The sequence below is a fragment of the Rhinoraja longicauda genome, chromosome 12 (genome assembly GCF_053455715.1).
Source record: "Rhinoraja longicauda isolate Sanriku21f chromosome 12, sRhiLon1.1, whole genome shotgun sequence".
NCBI classification, from domain to species: domain Eukaryota; kingdom Metazoa; phylum Chordata; class Chondrichthyes; order Rajiformes; family Arhynchobatidae; genus Rhinoraja; species Rhinoraja longicauda.
This window is the reverse complement of record NC_135964.1, coordinates 24,682,634-24,698,271: the sequence shown is the minus strand read 5'-3', so window position 1 is coordinate 24,698,271 and position 15,638 is coordinate 24,682,634. Positions and strand designations below refer to the sequence as shown.

The window sequence follows — 15,638 nt, the reverse complement described above, 5'->3', positions numbered from 1 at the left end:
GGAGGCAGAAAGGAAAGCTCTACAGCGGGTAGTCCATAGAGCTCAGAGGGCCATCGGAACACAGCTACCAGACTTGGAGGGCATCTACAACACACGATGCCTCAGAAAAGCCACCAGCATCCACAAAGACTCTTCACACCCCTGCAACAGTCTGTTCGAACTCCTTCCATCGGGCAGACGATACAAGGCCTTCTATGCCCGCACCTCCAGACTCAGGAACAGCTTCATCCCCAGGGCCATAGCTGCTATGAACCGGTCCTGCTGAGCCGGATGGCCACAACGCATAGATCAACTTGCACTTTACCCTGTCCAAAACTGTTACAACTGTTCGTTTCGTTGGGTTGCTGCTGTCTAAATTACCTAAATTAGTGCATCGTATGGGAGGCGCATTCCCAATCTCGTTGTACCCCTGGGTACAATGACAATAAAGATATATTGTATTGTATTGTATTGTATGAGTAAATATTAAATTTAAGTGCAAGATTATATAACTAAATTAATTAAGACAGGATTAAAATATAAAACACAGCAGAAAAGCCAATTACCACCTTTTTGGGCTGATTATCAATTAATGTGTGAATTTACTTCAAAATGTTATTAGTGACATATTCACATTATTTTGTAATGTCTGTTTTTACTTTGAAATGCACTAAGGGGGAAGTCTTTTAGGACCAAGATGAGAACGTTTTTTTTCACACAGAGAGTGGTGAATCTGTGGAATTCTCTGCCACAGAAGGTAGTTGAGGCCAGTTCATTGGCTGTATTTAAGAGGGAGTTAGATGTGGCCCTTGTGGCTAAAGGGATCAGGGGGTATGGAGAGAAGGCAGGTACGGGATACTGAGTTGGATGATCAGCCATGATCATATTGAATGGCGGTGCAGGCTCGAAGGGCCGAATGGCCTACTCCTGCACCTATTTTCTATGTTTCTATGTTTCTATGTAAAAGAGGCTTGAAACAGGTAATTTTGTGTGTAAATTTTTGACCCCCGTTGTAAGAAAGCGCTCGGATCTTTTCCTCGTTTTTTTTACCTCACTGACATGCCTGAGCTTCGATCGCCCCGACGCGGGAGCTTCGACCGCCCCGATGGATGGGTTGACTGCCCCAAACGTGGGAGAAATTTGAGGGAAGAAGATTAGACTTTATTGCCTTCCATCACAGTGAGGAATGTGGGGAATCCGCTGTGGTGGATAACTTTTATGTAGTTGTGTGTCTTGTTGCTTTTTTTTGGTATGGCTGTATGGTAATGTGTCACTGTACCTTAATTGATACACGTGACAATAAAAGACCTTTGAAACCTTTGAAACAAAGAGTTGACCATGAGGCAGACCCACCCCTCCCTTTCCCCAATGCCTCCATTCCATCCATACAATGAATGGAAAAACAGGTGTATTTTAATTTATAGAAATACTTTGTTATTAATTATTTTCACTCTCTAGCAGTACTGATTCTCTGGTGCCCGCTTTTGTTTTTTCTGACAATTTAATTATTGTACAGGGGGCCTTTCGGTAATACAATGACTCCATCCCAGAGGACTGTCCATAATCTAAAATTTCCTGGTAGTCGGAAACGAATAATTTCCCCCAAAGTCGTAATGTGAAATCTTTAGCCTCAATGACTGATTGGCAGCTTGTAGGCTGATGAATATAAGCATAGATATTGGGAATTATTACCAGCAAGCCAACCGGAACAGATGTTTGTCTGAATGCAGCCAAAGTGAAGTGAAGGAGGGAGGAGGGGAGCTAATCTGCAAATCTGCACGAAAATTATTGGCAGTTTAATAACAAAAAGTGTGTGTGCTAACGAGAGGTGGCCCGGGGTTCATAACCTTTGATATCACTTGAAGGAGAGTTGGAAAATGCACTGGCTTTTTCCATGGCTGATCTCTGCATTGTTTCCGAATAATGAGATTAATGTACTGTACTTGAGAGCACAGTCTGGGGGAATTTGAGTAAGGGTGGACTTTCGTAAGCCAGGTCTTCCAAAACCTGGGGACCCACAATGTTTTATTCAAGAGCAAGAACATTAGCAAAGTGGAATGATGTTCAGAACCCGTAGTGAAACATCACCCTCCCCCCACCACTCCCAAATCCAGAACCATGTAATCTAACAGGAGGTAAGAAAAACAGTGCCAAAAACAAGACTCCCTCCTCAACTGCTCCTGCACACTAGCCCCTTCCCAATTTCTCTACAGTGAGAAAATCCAGGCACTACCTTACCCAACTACTCCAGAAAATCAAACCATACCAGGATGAAACTTTGCTCCTGATTAACATTACTATAGGGCACATCTCCTTTGAGGTGTTCACCATCTAAAGTCACTTGTTGTTTAGCTTTTGCTTGGATGATTTCAGCAAATCAACATAAAGGCTCCTTGATGGGTCTTTTATTGTCACGTGCATTGGGTGTCGCTATTTCTTTGGTTATGCACTCTTACTTTTTACATGCATCATAGATGATGCAATTGAATGTGATCCTGAAATCTGACAAAAATGAAATTTAACTTGTATGCAATCATGTTTGCAATTTATTTTCCATTGTTGATGGATTCAAAAAAGTGTATCAATACATTTTGTGCGGCACGGCTCCTGGCGCGAAGGCTTCCTTAAAAATAATATTGATTGGGAACCAGGGAGCAAGCTTCAGTGCATTTATTTCTGAAAGCTTTGGACTTAAACCATGACTTATTGTCATTTTTGGAAATTGGAGAGTTGCACAAGTTGGGAGACATGTCGTTCTCATTCTCATAAATGGAATAAAGTGCTACTTTTAAATTTTTTTTGTTCTGCATTCAGAGTTTGATTCAGAGACTGTTCACATTGATTTCTTGTAATGCTTAATCTGAATTCCACCTGGATATTAGTTGTTTGATATTTATGCGTATAACAAAGTGAATCCTCCTAAGAATCTTGGTATTGATACTTTAAAAATCATTTGTATATTCAATTGTGTTTCCAGCTCCAGAAGCAATTTTAAAGTATGGTCACTGTTTTTTATTTCAGGGAAAATCTTATCCTTTCAAGGGCCCATTTCCACCCATGTGGAATCCTTTTGCCTACATGGATTACAACAATCTTTGGAGAACCCTGGATGATATGGGAAAAGAGGTAAAGAGTAATTTTTAGGATTTTAAAATAATGCATTTCATAGAAATTATAGAGTTGTTCTGAGAATTATTCCTATGATGAAGTGATGTGTATCTCCATCACATCAGCTGCCTGACAGCTCCATTTATTATCATATATATGTACAGGTATGTTGAGATATAAGTAAAAAATGAAAAATCTTGCTTGAAGCAGCATTGCAGCCACAGACAACACAAATGAATATAAATTACACATAAATTATCCAAGACAGCGAAAATAATAAGATTATGCAAAAAAGAAAACATGCGTGAAAAAACAATTTAGAAAACAAGTCCATGGTAGTGCAAGAAGTGATCCGTAGTATTCCGTTACTGAGGTGGGATTAGGGATGTGCATGTCTGTTCAAGCACTTGATAGTTATAGGAAAGTAGCTATTCCTAATTCTGATTATGTAGGACAAAAAAGAGGAGCTTTGATCATTAATAAATTTGGGCGCTTTTCTAGGTAGACCAACAATTAATGGATAAGTTTATTTTTCTGAAGTGTCATTTGTCATATGGTATGACAAATGACACTTCAGAAAAATAAACTTATCCATTAAAAAAAATCAGCTCCTAATCTTTTCCCAATTCTTGGCTGATTCATTCACTCATGAATTTATTTATTTCTCTCCTAAATCAACCTCCACCCCCCTTATTTCACCCTCTCTTCCCTGGGCTCCACCTGTATGCACACCCATTTCTCCACCTCCCTCCCTCCCCCCACATACCCTCCTTACACCTGTATTCTTTCCTCTGCCTTCACATTCCATACCTCTCTAAAGTCATGAAAGTATGAGGTCAAGAAGCAAATCACGTTGGTCATTTCAGATAAAAACAATTCTAATTGCAAAGAATTGAATTGCAATTAAAGCATGCAGTATATGAACATCAGCTACTTTAGACTGAAGTGTTACAGTATGTTTGAAGCAGATGGATACATGAGGCCAGAACAAATCCGTTATATCTACCAAGGGTGGAACAGCAGTAGAGATGCTGCCTTACAATGCTTGCAACACCAGAGACTCGGGTTTGATCCTGATTATGGGTGCTGTCTGTATGGAGTTTGTACGTTCTCCCCGTGACCATGTGGGTTTTCTCTGAGATCTTGGGTTTCCTCCCACACTCCAAAGATGTACAAGTTTGCAGTTTAATTGGCTTGGTATAAGTGTAAATTGGCCCTAGTGTGTCGGATAGTGTTAATATGCGGCGATCGCTGGCCGGTGCGGACCGACCGTAAGGCCTGTATCCACGCTGTATCCCTAAACTAAACTAAACTAAAAGAGGGTTCCAACAGTACAGTACTTGAAACAAGTTGATTGGGGGTCAGAGAGAATAGGGGGGTGCGGGGGGGGGGGGGGGGGGGAGAAACATCCAAAAGGTGGTATCACTGAAGCAAAATAAGCTTATAACAGAATGCAAGACGATTAGTGAGAATCATGGTGAGGTCAACCTATCAGAGAGTAAACCAAGCTGATAATTAATTTTTTTAAAATAAAAAAATCTAAAAGCTTAGAGTGCAAAAAAAAGCACAGGACTAATAATTAAAATTAAAATATTATTATAGTGACATGGGTAAAATAACTCAGGAAGTTCTCCAATTCTGTTTAAAATCAAAGAGAAAAAGTATATAATGGTCGGGTGTTGGAGTGGAGTATGCACAGATGGAAGGAAGAGAACTTGCAGTCAACAGGACACAACAGGGAAGAGAACATTTCAGAGTCGCTCTGAGGGCTAGCCCCGGCGTTATGAAGGAACAGACAGTAAATGTCACGTTAAAGCATTTTCCTGTTGTACCGGATGTAGATTTTGTAATACATCTATTGCAATTAAATTAGGAACGTACAATTGGTAAACTGACAAAAATTGCAGAAGTGCACATGAAAGGAAAGACCAGAGCTTTGGATGTAGATCCAAGGCTGGTAAGAGCTGAATTGATACGATTAAACAAGTTTGAAGAGGTAAGAATAAAGACGGGCCAATTCAGAAAGTGAATGGTGTAGATGAGAATGAAGTTGACACATGGTTTGAAGGTTGGTGGGGAACAAAGAGTGAGGAGATGGAGGGAAGTTAATCTTTATATATGAGAGTATGGGAAAGTATGGGAGCATTTCTGAGAAATAAATGAAAAAGTACAGAAGAAAATGCCATCTGGACAGTGTAGACAATAGACAAAAGGTGCAGGAGTAGGCCATTCGGCCCTTCGAGCCAGCACCGCCATTCAATGTGATCATGGCTGATCATTCACAGTGTACGCAGACAAGTGAAGAAAGACTGCATAACTGTTTATTTGAAACCAGAATCTATGCTTTATTTTCAGTAGAGAAGGATTTCAATTCAGTCCCCATATTATTAAAAATTCTAAATGTATTATGAAATATTAGTGCTTTTCCAATCACGTTGTGTCAAGGTGCAAGATCCCTCTGCTTGGTACAAGTTAGATTGTAATTAGAGAGTATTGGAGTTAGATTGCAAGTTTGAAAGTAATAATATTGTTGTTAAGTGCAATAAATCTTGTCTTCCAGATACCTGTTGAAGCGCCATGGAAAGCACCCCATGCTGAAGAATGGGACAAAATAACAATGCAACAGTTGATTGATGAGCTTTGCTGGACCAAGCAAGTTACTTTTAAATTACTCTTTTGTTGGTTGTTTGTTCAGGATCAATGGGTTGGAATAAGGGGAGTTCGGTATTCCGACTGAGCATGTGCAGGTCACAGGTCGTGGGGGCAAAGAATTGTCGCTAGCCTATCTGCTCCATAAACAAATCTTTGTTTCATCTGTTTTTTCCAGTTTTTCTCCGTATAGGTAAGAAAATACTGTTTTCAAAACTGTTAATTTGGTGTATATATAGTTAATTAGTAAAAACGACGATGATCTTGTAGGTTTTTTTTCTTTATGCGGCGAGTTCCCCTCAACTCTCCCCGACTCTTTAACAGCAAAAAAAACAAAACAAAATCATCGTAGTTTTTACTAATTAACCATATATACACCAAATTAACAGTTTTGAAACTGTATTATCTTAACTAAATGGAGAAAAACTGCAAAAAACGGTTGAAACGAAGGTTTGTTTACATGGAGCAGATGAGCTAGCGACAATTCTTTGCCCCCGCGACCTATGATCTACGCATGCTCAGTCGGAATACCAAACTCGCTTATTGTATCTCTGTTGCAAAGAATGGATGGATGGTCATTTGTGTCTTCTAGGTGTTTGCCCAGTCAGCATAAAGCCATGAATTGCTGTTCCTGCCCAGGTACAATTAGCTTGTGTCACGCCACAAGAACCTTCTGCTTGATGCAAGTTAGATTGACGAATTAATGCCAAACAGAACTACAGTGTCCCACTCTGCTTGACAATACCACAGGGCCCAATCCCATCATAGTGCTTAACTAGCTAACACTGTATCTTCCCTTCTCACAGAGCCCTAGCTCTCCCGAAGGCTTCTAATGTGTAGACTTTGTGTTTAACTGGCTGGTCATGACCAAATCAGTTTAAAAATTGGCTGAAAACACTTCCTTTTAAAAGTTTCAATTTTTTTAAAGTACTGATTCCTGACAGGTAACCACAATTGGTCGTTTAAAAAAACCCCATGTTGTGTTATGCAGTGATGGGAACAGATAGTGAAGATAGGGAGTGTGCACATTTATTGAAGCGCCATCTTCGTCATTGTTGTAGGAATGTAGGGTGGGGCGCGGTGGATGCAGAAAGGTTCAAGTCAAAGAAGTATCCTATTCAGGAGGATACATTGAGATGGAGGATATCCTAGGGGGAGGATGGATTAAGCTGGGAGAAAAACAGATTGCAAAATGAACATACAGAATGGAATTGTTGTAGATTCATGGATACACTCACTATAGAGGGAATTCAGCAAACATTCACCATATTGCTTTCTGGGATAGGGGTCCATCATACGAAGAGAGATTGAATAAGCAATACAAAATATTTTTTTAAAACTCAACAGAGGAGTTATGGGAAAGATGTTTCCTCTGGTTGAAAAGTGCATACATAGTCTCAAAATAAGGGATAGTATGTAAAGGACAGGAATGAGCAGAAATGTCTTAATTCTGACAACAGTGGATCTTTGGAACACTTCGCTCCAGGTGAAAGTGGAGGGACAGTCATTGATTTCATGCAAAACCTAGGTCGTTAGATTTCAGGTTGAGATATGGTGGATAGTGCAGGAAAATAGTGTTGAGGAAAGTGATCAGCCGCGATTTTGTTCAATGCTGCAGCTGACCCCAAAGGCCAAATGGCCCACTCTTGCTCCAATTTCTTGTGTTTTATCAATAGAAAAGTGAATGATGGTTAAGCAGGGCAGGATATATATATATAATATTCCTGACCACATTGATGTTTATGAGATTGGGAGACCAGAAAGTTCAGCTGGAGTAATTTTGCTCACTTTTCTAGGTCTCTTTCTGTCTTTTGGGAAATATAACTCTCCTGATGTTTTCATTTGCCCTATGATCATTGGTGGAAGACTCTTCCAAATGACATTAACATGAAGTAACATGTAAAATTCATCTGCAGTGAGATTTTCTTCCTCCTAGTGGTTTGGAATACTCAAAAGAATGATAAGATTTTGCTAAACATATTTTGCTTGAAGGTAGACACAAAATGCTGAAGTAACTCAGCGGGTCAGGCAGCATCTCAGGGTAGAAGGAATGGTTGACGTTTCGGGTCGAGACCCTTCTTCAGTCTGAAGAAGGGTCTTGACCCGAAATGTCACACATTCCTTCTCTCCTGAGATGCTGCCTGACCCGCTGAGTTACTCCAGCATTTTGTGTCTACCTTCAATTTAAACCAGCATCTGCAGGGTTTTTTTTTGTACATATTTTGCTTGAGACCACGCAATTCATACCTTTAGCAATGTTTATCTTTATTATGATCCGTGACCTCCTGTAACTTCAAGCATAACCTTGCATGTGTGCTTTGACTGCTGGAGATCAAGATCTCAGTCGCTTACAACCTTCCAACCTCAGTCTCATTCCTGCTGCTGCTGGTGATATCTGTAACAGTTTTCTGTTCTCTGGCGTATCAGGAAAGTCATATTAAAGGAGAGAAGACTTTTGTCTACTTGAGTAGGTATTTTTCTCCAGAGGCAGCTTCTCCAGAATAGTTGCATTCAAAGAAAGCCTCATGTCTTCACAGTCACCTCTGTGCAAACTTCATGCTCATGCAGGTTTGTCTAGCTATTACCCAGGAGGGTCACAATGGCCTTGTGCACAAAGACCATGCCTCTGGGAGCCGCTGGTTCTCTAGTGTCCTCTGGTGATCACCTCTTTCCCCCCTTTGTTTTCTTCAGCATCCATTCATTTCATAGCAATGCACCGTGGTGCTGGCCAAGATTTAACCTGCAGGGCTAAATCTTGATTCTCGAGAGAACTTGCAATAGATCAATAGAGGATATAAACAGTATTCGTTTCAGCAGTGTTACACAGGCAAACTCAACATCACTGTTAAGTAAACCTTAGAATTGAATTTCCTGATCCTTCACGAGCAGCTTCATGATGACCAGAATGTTTTAATGACATTAATAAGTAGTTTTGCAATTTCTATCCTAAAATCCAAACAAGTTAGGAGTTACTAAACAAACTTTGTCAATCAGAATCTCAATTCCATGAATTATGCCCTTCTTCGTCAATTTGAATATTTTGTGGTGTGACCTTTGAACATCGATCTGTTTCTTTTCATAGAGTCACACAGCACAGAAACAGGCCCTTCAGCCCAACACGTCCATGCCAACCAAGATGCCCCATCTAAGCTAGTCCCATTTGCCTGCATTTGGCCCATATCCCTCTAAACCTTTCCTATCCATGCACCTGTCCAAGTGTTTTTCAAATGTTATTCGGCAACTTGAAGGCCCAGGAACAAAGATGATTACAAAAAGTGGTGGACTGCCTAGTTTATAATGGATATTTACTCCCCACCATCGAAGGGATCTGTAGGATGGGCTGCCTCAAATAGGCAGCCAGCATCATCAAGGATCCGCACCACTTCAGCCATGCTCTCATTTTGCTCTTGCCATCAGGGAAGAAGGTTTCAAGATTTCAGTCTTTTATTGTCATATGTACCAATATGCGAATTACCATACAGCCATACGAATAAAAAAGCAACAAGACACACGTACATAAACGTTAACATAAACATCCACCACAGCAGATTCCCCACATTCCTCACTGTGATGGAAGGCAAATAAGTCCAAACTTCTTCCTCTTTATTCTCCCGCGGTTGGGACAGTCGAACTATCCGTCGGGGCAGTTGAAGCTCCCCCGTCGGGACAATCGAAGCTTCCGCGTCGAGACGGTCGAAGCTCCCGCGTCGAGGCGGTCAAAGCTCCCGCGGCTTGGGGTTGCCGAAGTCGGTCTCTGACCAGAGACCACGAGCTCCGTGATGTTAAAGTCCGCAAGCACCCACAGTTAGAGCTCCGAGGTCGATCCCTGGTAAAGGGATCGTGGGCTCCGTGATATTAAGTCCGCAGGCGACCGCGGTGGAGCTCTCAAAATCGGTCTCCAGCAAAGGCCTCCAACTCCTCGATGTTAGGCTGCAGTGCGGATGGAGATACAATACAGAACAAAAACGCATCTCCCCCACATAAAACAAGCTAAAGAACACTAAAAACATACATTTAACACATACTATTAAAACGCAGACAGACTGTTGGCAAGGCAGCCATTGCTGGCGCCACCCAGTGGATATAAGAAGGTGTAGGGAGTCTGAAAACCGTGATCTCCAGGCTCAGGAACAGCTGCTTGCCTACAACCATCAGTTAAACAATTGAGGAACTGTACTTGAAGAAAGGTAACAATGTTTTTGTTTGGAGCTTCTGATGAATTTTCTTCACATTTCCCTTTAATTTTAATCTTCAGGGTTGCCAAGCATTTTGCTACACTCTTTGTGAATGTAAATGTCACCTCTGAACCATATGAAGTCTCTGCTCTTTGGTTCCTGTGGTATGTCAAACAATGTGGTGGGACAACGCGCATATTTTCAACTACTAATGGAGGGCAGGTGAGCAAACATTTAAAATGCTGCGATCTCTGCGATCTCTATTTGGTATGTTCTGGAATGTTTAGTGAAACTTTCTGAATACAAATCAGTACTTGCTTTTTATACATTTGGCTGTGTAGTTACAAAAAGGTGGTGTTGATTAATGACTTCATTCTGTTAACTGGAGCATTAATTGAGGATTGCATCTACATTTTTGCCAGATGCTCCTATTGTTGTTGGAGTAAATGATTCAAGAGAGAATAGCAGGTAAAAAATTCTCCTGCAGTCTTCCCAATAAACCTTAAAAATAATCTCTTAAATTTATGTACATGCTGTTAACAGACCAGCAGCCATTTTCAAAAGTGACTTCTTTCAGTGTTCAAAAAGTAATTGCTTTTCAAAAAAAACATTTATTTAGATGGTTGTTATTTTCAATTGATTCTATTTAATGTTTCTATATCTGAGTATCCCGTTTTCCAGGATTAGAATTCTTCTGGCTGTGCAATCTCACTTTCCCATTATTCCAAATGAAATCATCCATTGTCCTGATATCATTGCCTTAAGTTCCCTATTTTTATACAAGACTTATGTTTCTCAGAAATTGAAAACCATGACTCCATGACTGCGACTAATAACGCTAGATTTTGGGCTTCAGGATACATCACCTGAGGCCTATTTGCTGCTCATGCACTGCTTCACTATGTGGAATGACCGGGGTAGTGAGGCTTCCAGCTCAATTGGATCCACAGAGCCATGCAAGTTTGGTGCAGCCAAGGAGATGTGTATAAAACACAGTCCAGCCCATTATCTCTTAACAATGGTCTCTAATATGGACAACTTGGCTATTACAGGATTTTGTTTAATGACCATGTATTGCCCATGTTTAATGACAACTATTCCACAGTGGTGTAGCGATATAGTTGCAGTCTTACAGTGCCAGTGTCCCAGGTTCGATCCTGACTACGGGTGCTGTCTGTACAGAGTTTCCACGTTCTTCCTGTGACCGTGTGGGTTTTCTCCGGGTGCTTCTGTTTCCTCCCACATTCCGAAGACGCATGGGTTTAAAGGTTAATTTGCTTCTGTAAATTGTCCCTAGAGTGTAGAACAAGTGTATGGAGTGATTGTTAGTCGGCGCGGACTTGGTGGGCCGAAGGGCTTGTTTCCACGCTGTATGAGGGCGTGCAGCGTAGGTTCACTAGGTTAATTCCCGGAATGGCGGGACTGTCATATGTTGAAAGACTGGAGCGGCTAGGCTTGTATACACTGGAATTTAGAAGGATGAGAGGGGATCTTATCGAAACATATAACATTATTAAGGGATTGGACACATTAGAGGCAGGAAACATGTTCCCAATGTTGGGGGAGTCCAGAACCAGGGGCCACTGTTTAAGAATAAGGGGTAGGCCATTTAGAACGGAGATGAGGAAAAACATTTTCAGTCAGAGAGTTGTAAATCTGTGGAATTCACGCAGTGGAGGCCAATTCTCTGAATGCATTCAAGAGAGAGCTAGATAGAGCTCTTAAGGATAACGGAGTCAGGGGGTATGGGGAGAAGGCAGGAACGGGGTACTGATTGAGAATGATCAGCCATGATCACATTGAATGGTGGTGCTGGCTCGAAGGGCCAAATGGCCTACTCCTGCACCTATTGTCTATTGTCTATTATCTCTAAACTAAACAATATGTTTCCAGTGTAATAATTATATTAATAGCTGAGAAGTGTTTATCTAGCTGTAAAGTACTAAAGGTTGCCGGAGTTTATAAAAATATAAATGCAAGACTTGTTTTTCTTTTATAGGTCATTTCTTATGCCTTAGAAGTCTTCACCAATTTAAGTGGGCTATTGTAACAAACTGTTTTATAGTTCACAATAATCCAGTGGTGCATATTTTGCATTTTTAGGAGAGAAAATTTCTTGGTGGATCTGGCCAGATCTGTGAGCAATTGATGAGCCGCCTTGGAGACTGCGTGAAGCTGCAAAAGCCTGTGATCCGGATTGATCAAACGCAAGATCCAGTGGTTGTGGAGACTCTTGATCATGAGCTGTTTGAGGTACGGAAAATGATTCTGCCAATTGATGTTATCCTGTAGAGGACTTTGCAGCCAAGTATAAGGAATCATGAAAAGGGGCCCAGAAATTACTGGGTCATTATCTGTCAGCATAAATACAGTGGAGCCATACATGCTTTTGCCCAGGACTGAGATACTGTCCAAATCTTGCATGTGACTGCACTTGCAGTAGCAAGGAAATACATTGGTGTTTGCAGGAATACATTATTTGCATGTTCATGTTGTTTCTAGGAGAACTTTTGTAATTTACCTTTGTAAATTTAATGTGTGAAATAGACAATATGACACTTACAGCAGTCTCCATCTTACCAACCACAGTGTGGAAACAATCCTTGAGTAACTTAATAATATAATGGGCATATCTATAATTACTGCATTGTGCCTGAATTGCAGTGTCCCTTTGCAATTTACGCAATTTTTATTGGGGTTATTCTTTACAGGAGTGGTAAATATACCTGTTACCAAAGAGACTTTCATTGACATGCTTTTCTTCCTTGAAATATTCATGGACTGCAAATTTCCAAAGGATGGAATATTCTTGGATGTTTTCCTGCATAATTTGTATATTATTGAATTGAAGCTAATTCTTTGGTAGATTCTCCGAGGTGGATAAATGCAGGCCGCATGGTTGATATATGTTACCCTCTGAAGAAACCCTGAAAACCCTGTGATTTCAAAATCAATAAACTACTTGGCTATACCAAAGCATGCATCATCCATGCAATTAGTATATATATTCCTTATATCATGTACTTCAATGGATATTTATTGTCACATATGCAATTAAACATTATATAATGAAATTCATTATGCATATAATGCCGGCGCCACATTACAGTGAATTATTACAGGGAATCCTTTTGAGATGGCCACTTAAGAAATGAAAGAAGTGTTTGTTGGTTAGTTGGTGGCTCTGGCTGTGGGCGATTAAGGTTCAGTTTACAGAGCCTCTTTCTGCCTTTTTTGGGTGATGTGCACTTACGTCAGAAGGTGAGACGATCACCACAGAATACCTAGACTTTGACTTTGTTTTGTAACCACAGTACTCATGTAGCTAGTTCAGCTAAACCTTGTCAATGGTGATTTTACTTCCCCGGAATATTGATGGTGGGGAATTTGACGAAAGCAAAGCTGTCAAATTTTAAGAAGTGATTAGATTTATCTTTGGAAAAGATCATTGCCTGGCGGTAACAATCTGTGCATGCTACTTGCCATTTATTGAATCAGTTTAGGTCTTGCAAAATGCAAATGGGAAATAATGTTTTGTGATTTGAGAAATTGTGAATGAAATTAAAGATTGGACATTGCTGAACTTCCTCTTTTCTGTTGTTATGATGGAGAAAAAGAGTTGATGAAGCAGAAGATGATAGGGCCAAAGGTGATGGTTTGGAAGGTGATGGAGCAATGTTTTGGAGCTGAAAGTACTGGCCATTAATGTGCTCAGATATTCTCCTTTATGACTCTGGTCTTTTGTGATTTGGATTGAATTCATTTTTACTATGATTTCTTGATACCAACTTCAATCATTGGATACGTCGACAGCAGTTAATGTCACCTCGCCTCTGGCAAGCAGCTCTTTTCCCATTATTGGGCCACGTTTGTGATGAGCTCCGAAGCCAGTACTCCTGGTGGAACATAAACCAAGGATCTGTAAGCAAGTGTTGTTAAATGTCACTTGATGATACTGTTGATGATGTATTGTTTGGGCGTAGGGTTACAGGATAGTAATGGTGCAAATGGATCTGACCTGCTTTTGCAGATACAATGTGAATATGTCATTTTGCCTATTGCTAGAAAGATATCAATATTACTGAAAGAGCACATCTGAAAGTACAGCTTAGCCTGGTATGTTTCGTCAGCATCAGGATACTGTCATGTAAATGGCATGTTGTTGTATACTCATTCAACCAGAGTTAATTCTCTGGATTGTTTATGATTTGGAAGAGAGAGAGATGTCAAAATGTGTGGAGACTGATTGTGCTGGAATTCAATGTTGCTGCTGTTTATGGTTCACAGCCTCTCGTGGGTTCTCTGTGTTTAGCTGCTGCTTATGTTCTGAGTCTGGACCATTTAGCATAATACTATTATCTGGAAATACAATGGAGGATGCACTCACCATAAAGATGTGAGTTCACCTTCCCAAGCACTGCTTGAAGAACAGATGATGAGTTCAGGGAGCTATTTCCCCCATGTTTGAATATTCAGCGTCTAACCAGCCTCAATTTGGGAATAATGTCCATCCGAATTTGTCAAATAATTCTGTAGCAATGCCATCACCCTAATATTGGTGATGGATTGTGAGGATCCCCCATCAAGAGTATAATCAGTGCCTTGGAACTCTTTGAAGTGTCGGTCAACATTGAAGAATATTGGAGTAGTTTTAGCTGATCGTGTTTGATTTTAAATTATGAAACATAAGATCCAGTGTAACCAATTAAGGATGAGTAAAGACACTTCTTTCCAGATATACTCTATAGCATTATCACCTTGGACCTATCAATTGGACAGGACACACCCAGTGATATTGATTGGGGATCTGGTATTTTGAATGAAGGGAATGGTTTTGTGAGGACTATTGTGTCAAGCTTATACATGACTCCTTTATATAAGACACTTTTGTTCAAGTCTCCAGACTGTTATGAGGAGGCCTTGAGCTGATAATGTCTTTGTTGTATCTAGACTGCGATAATGCTGGATGGCACTTGGTTATCTTACACAGGATCTTTCTGATAAAGGAACTGCTCTACCAAATTCCAAAGCAATTAGTATTTGGTAGTCTATTGCTTCAGTCTTCTTGTGATTCTTCCTTGTCTGTCTTCTCTATGATAACGGGATACAGAAATATAGGCGGTGTCAAAATCTTCTTGTAGTTTCTACTGGAAGGAAACTCGAGGCAAAGTAGACAAAATAATGATTACAATATTGTTTTTCAAGCTTTCAGCTATCTTTAGACTGATGCTGCCGACCGTTGTGTGTTGCATTTCTTGTTCCAACCTATGTCTCGTGCAATGTGAACAGAAAAGCTAAATACATAAGGTCATTGATACCAATTTTAAGCTATGTTAATTATGTAATTGGATTCATGGTGGGTTAATGTGAAAAGTGAGGAGAAGCATCTAGAAGTTTCGGTGGATTGATTTTGGGTAGAAAATGGAAGGAAATGTTTTCTGGCCCATGAAAATCTTCAATCCCCAATCTTCTTGCCCTGATTTTGTATTAAAATTCTTTGCAATGCAGCTCAATTTTACAGCACATATTTTCTTGGAGAAAGGAAATGTACTCTTTGGGGACTAAGTATTTGCCTTTTGATGAGATTATTGTGCTGATCCATTATGTAATTAATTTTTGCCCTGCAGAAATTTAAAATCCAGTAACAATGAGCTGCAGAACTTTGTATTCTGGAATGAACATGAGTCCTGGGGGGGTATCTATCACTGCTCCATGCAGAAGTGGGCT

At 40.3% G+C, this 15,638-nt stretch overlaps 1 protein-coding gene across 1 annotated transcript in view; it reads left to right on the top strand.

Annotated features, from left to right (window-relative positions):
* mao (monoamine oxidase) overlaps positions 1-15,638 on the top strand; it is a 103,868-nt gene that overhangs the window by 57,898 nt on the left and 30,332 nt on the right. Inside the window, exons 4-7 of the mRNA XM_078409219.1 lie at positions 3,001-3,105; positions 5,648-5,739; positions 9,992-10,133; positions 12,015-12,164. Coding sequence (XP_078265345.1) covers positions 3,001-3,105; positions 5,648-5,739; positions 9,992-10,133; positions 12,015-12,164 — 489 coding nt within the window. The remainder of the gene's footprint in view (positions 1-3,000; positions 3,106-5,647; positions 5,740-9,991; positions 10,134-12,014; positions 12,165-15,638) is intronic.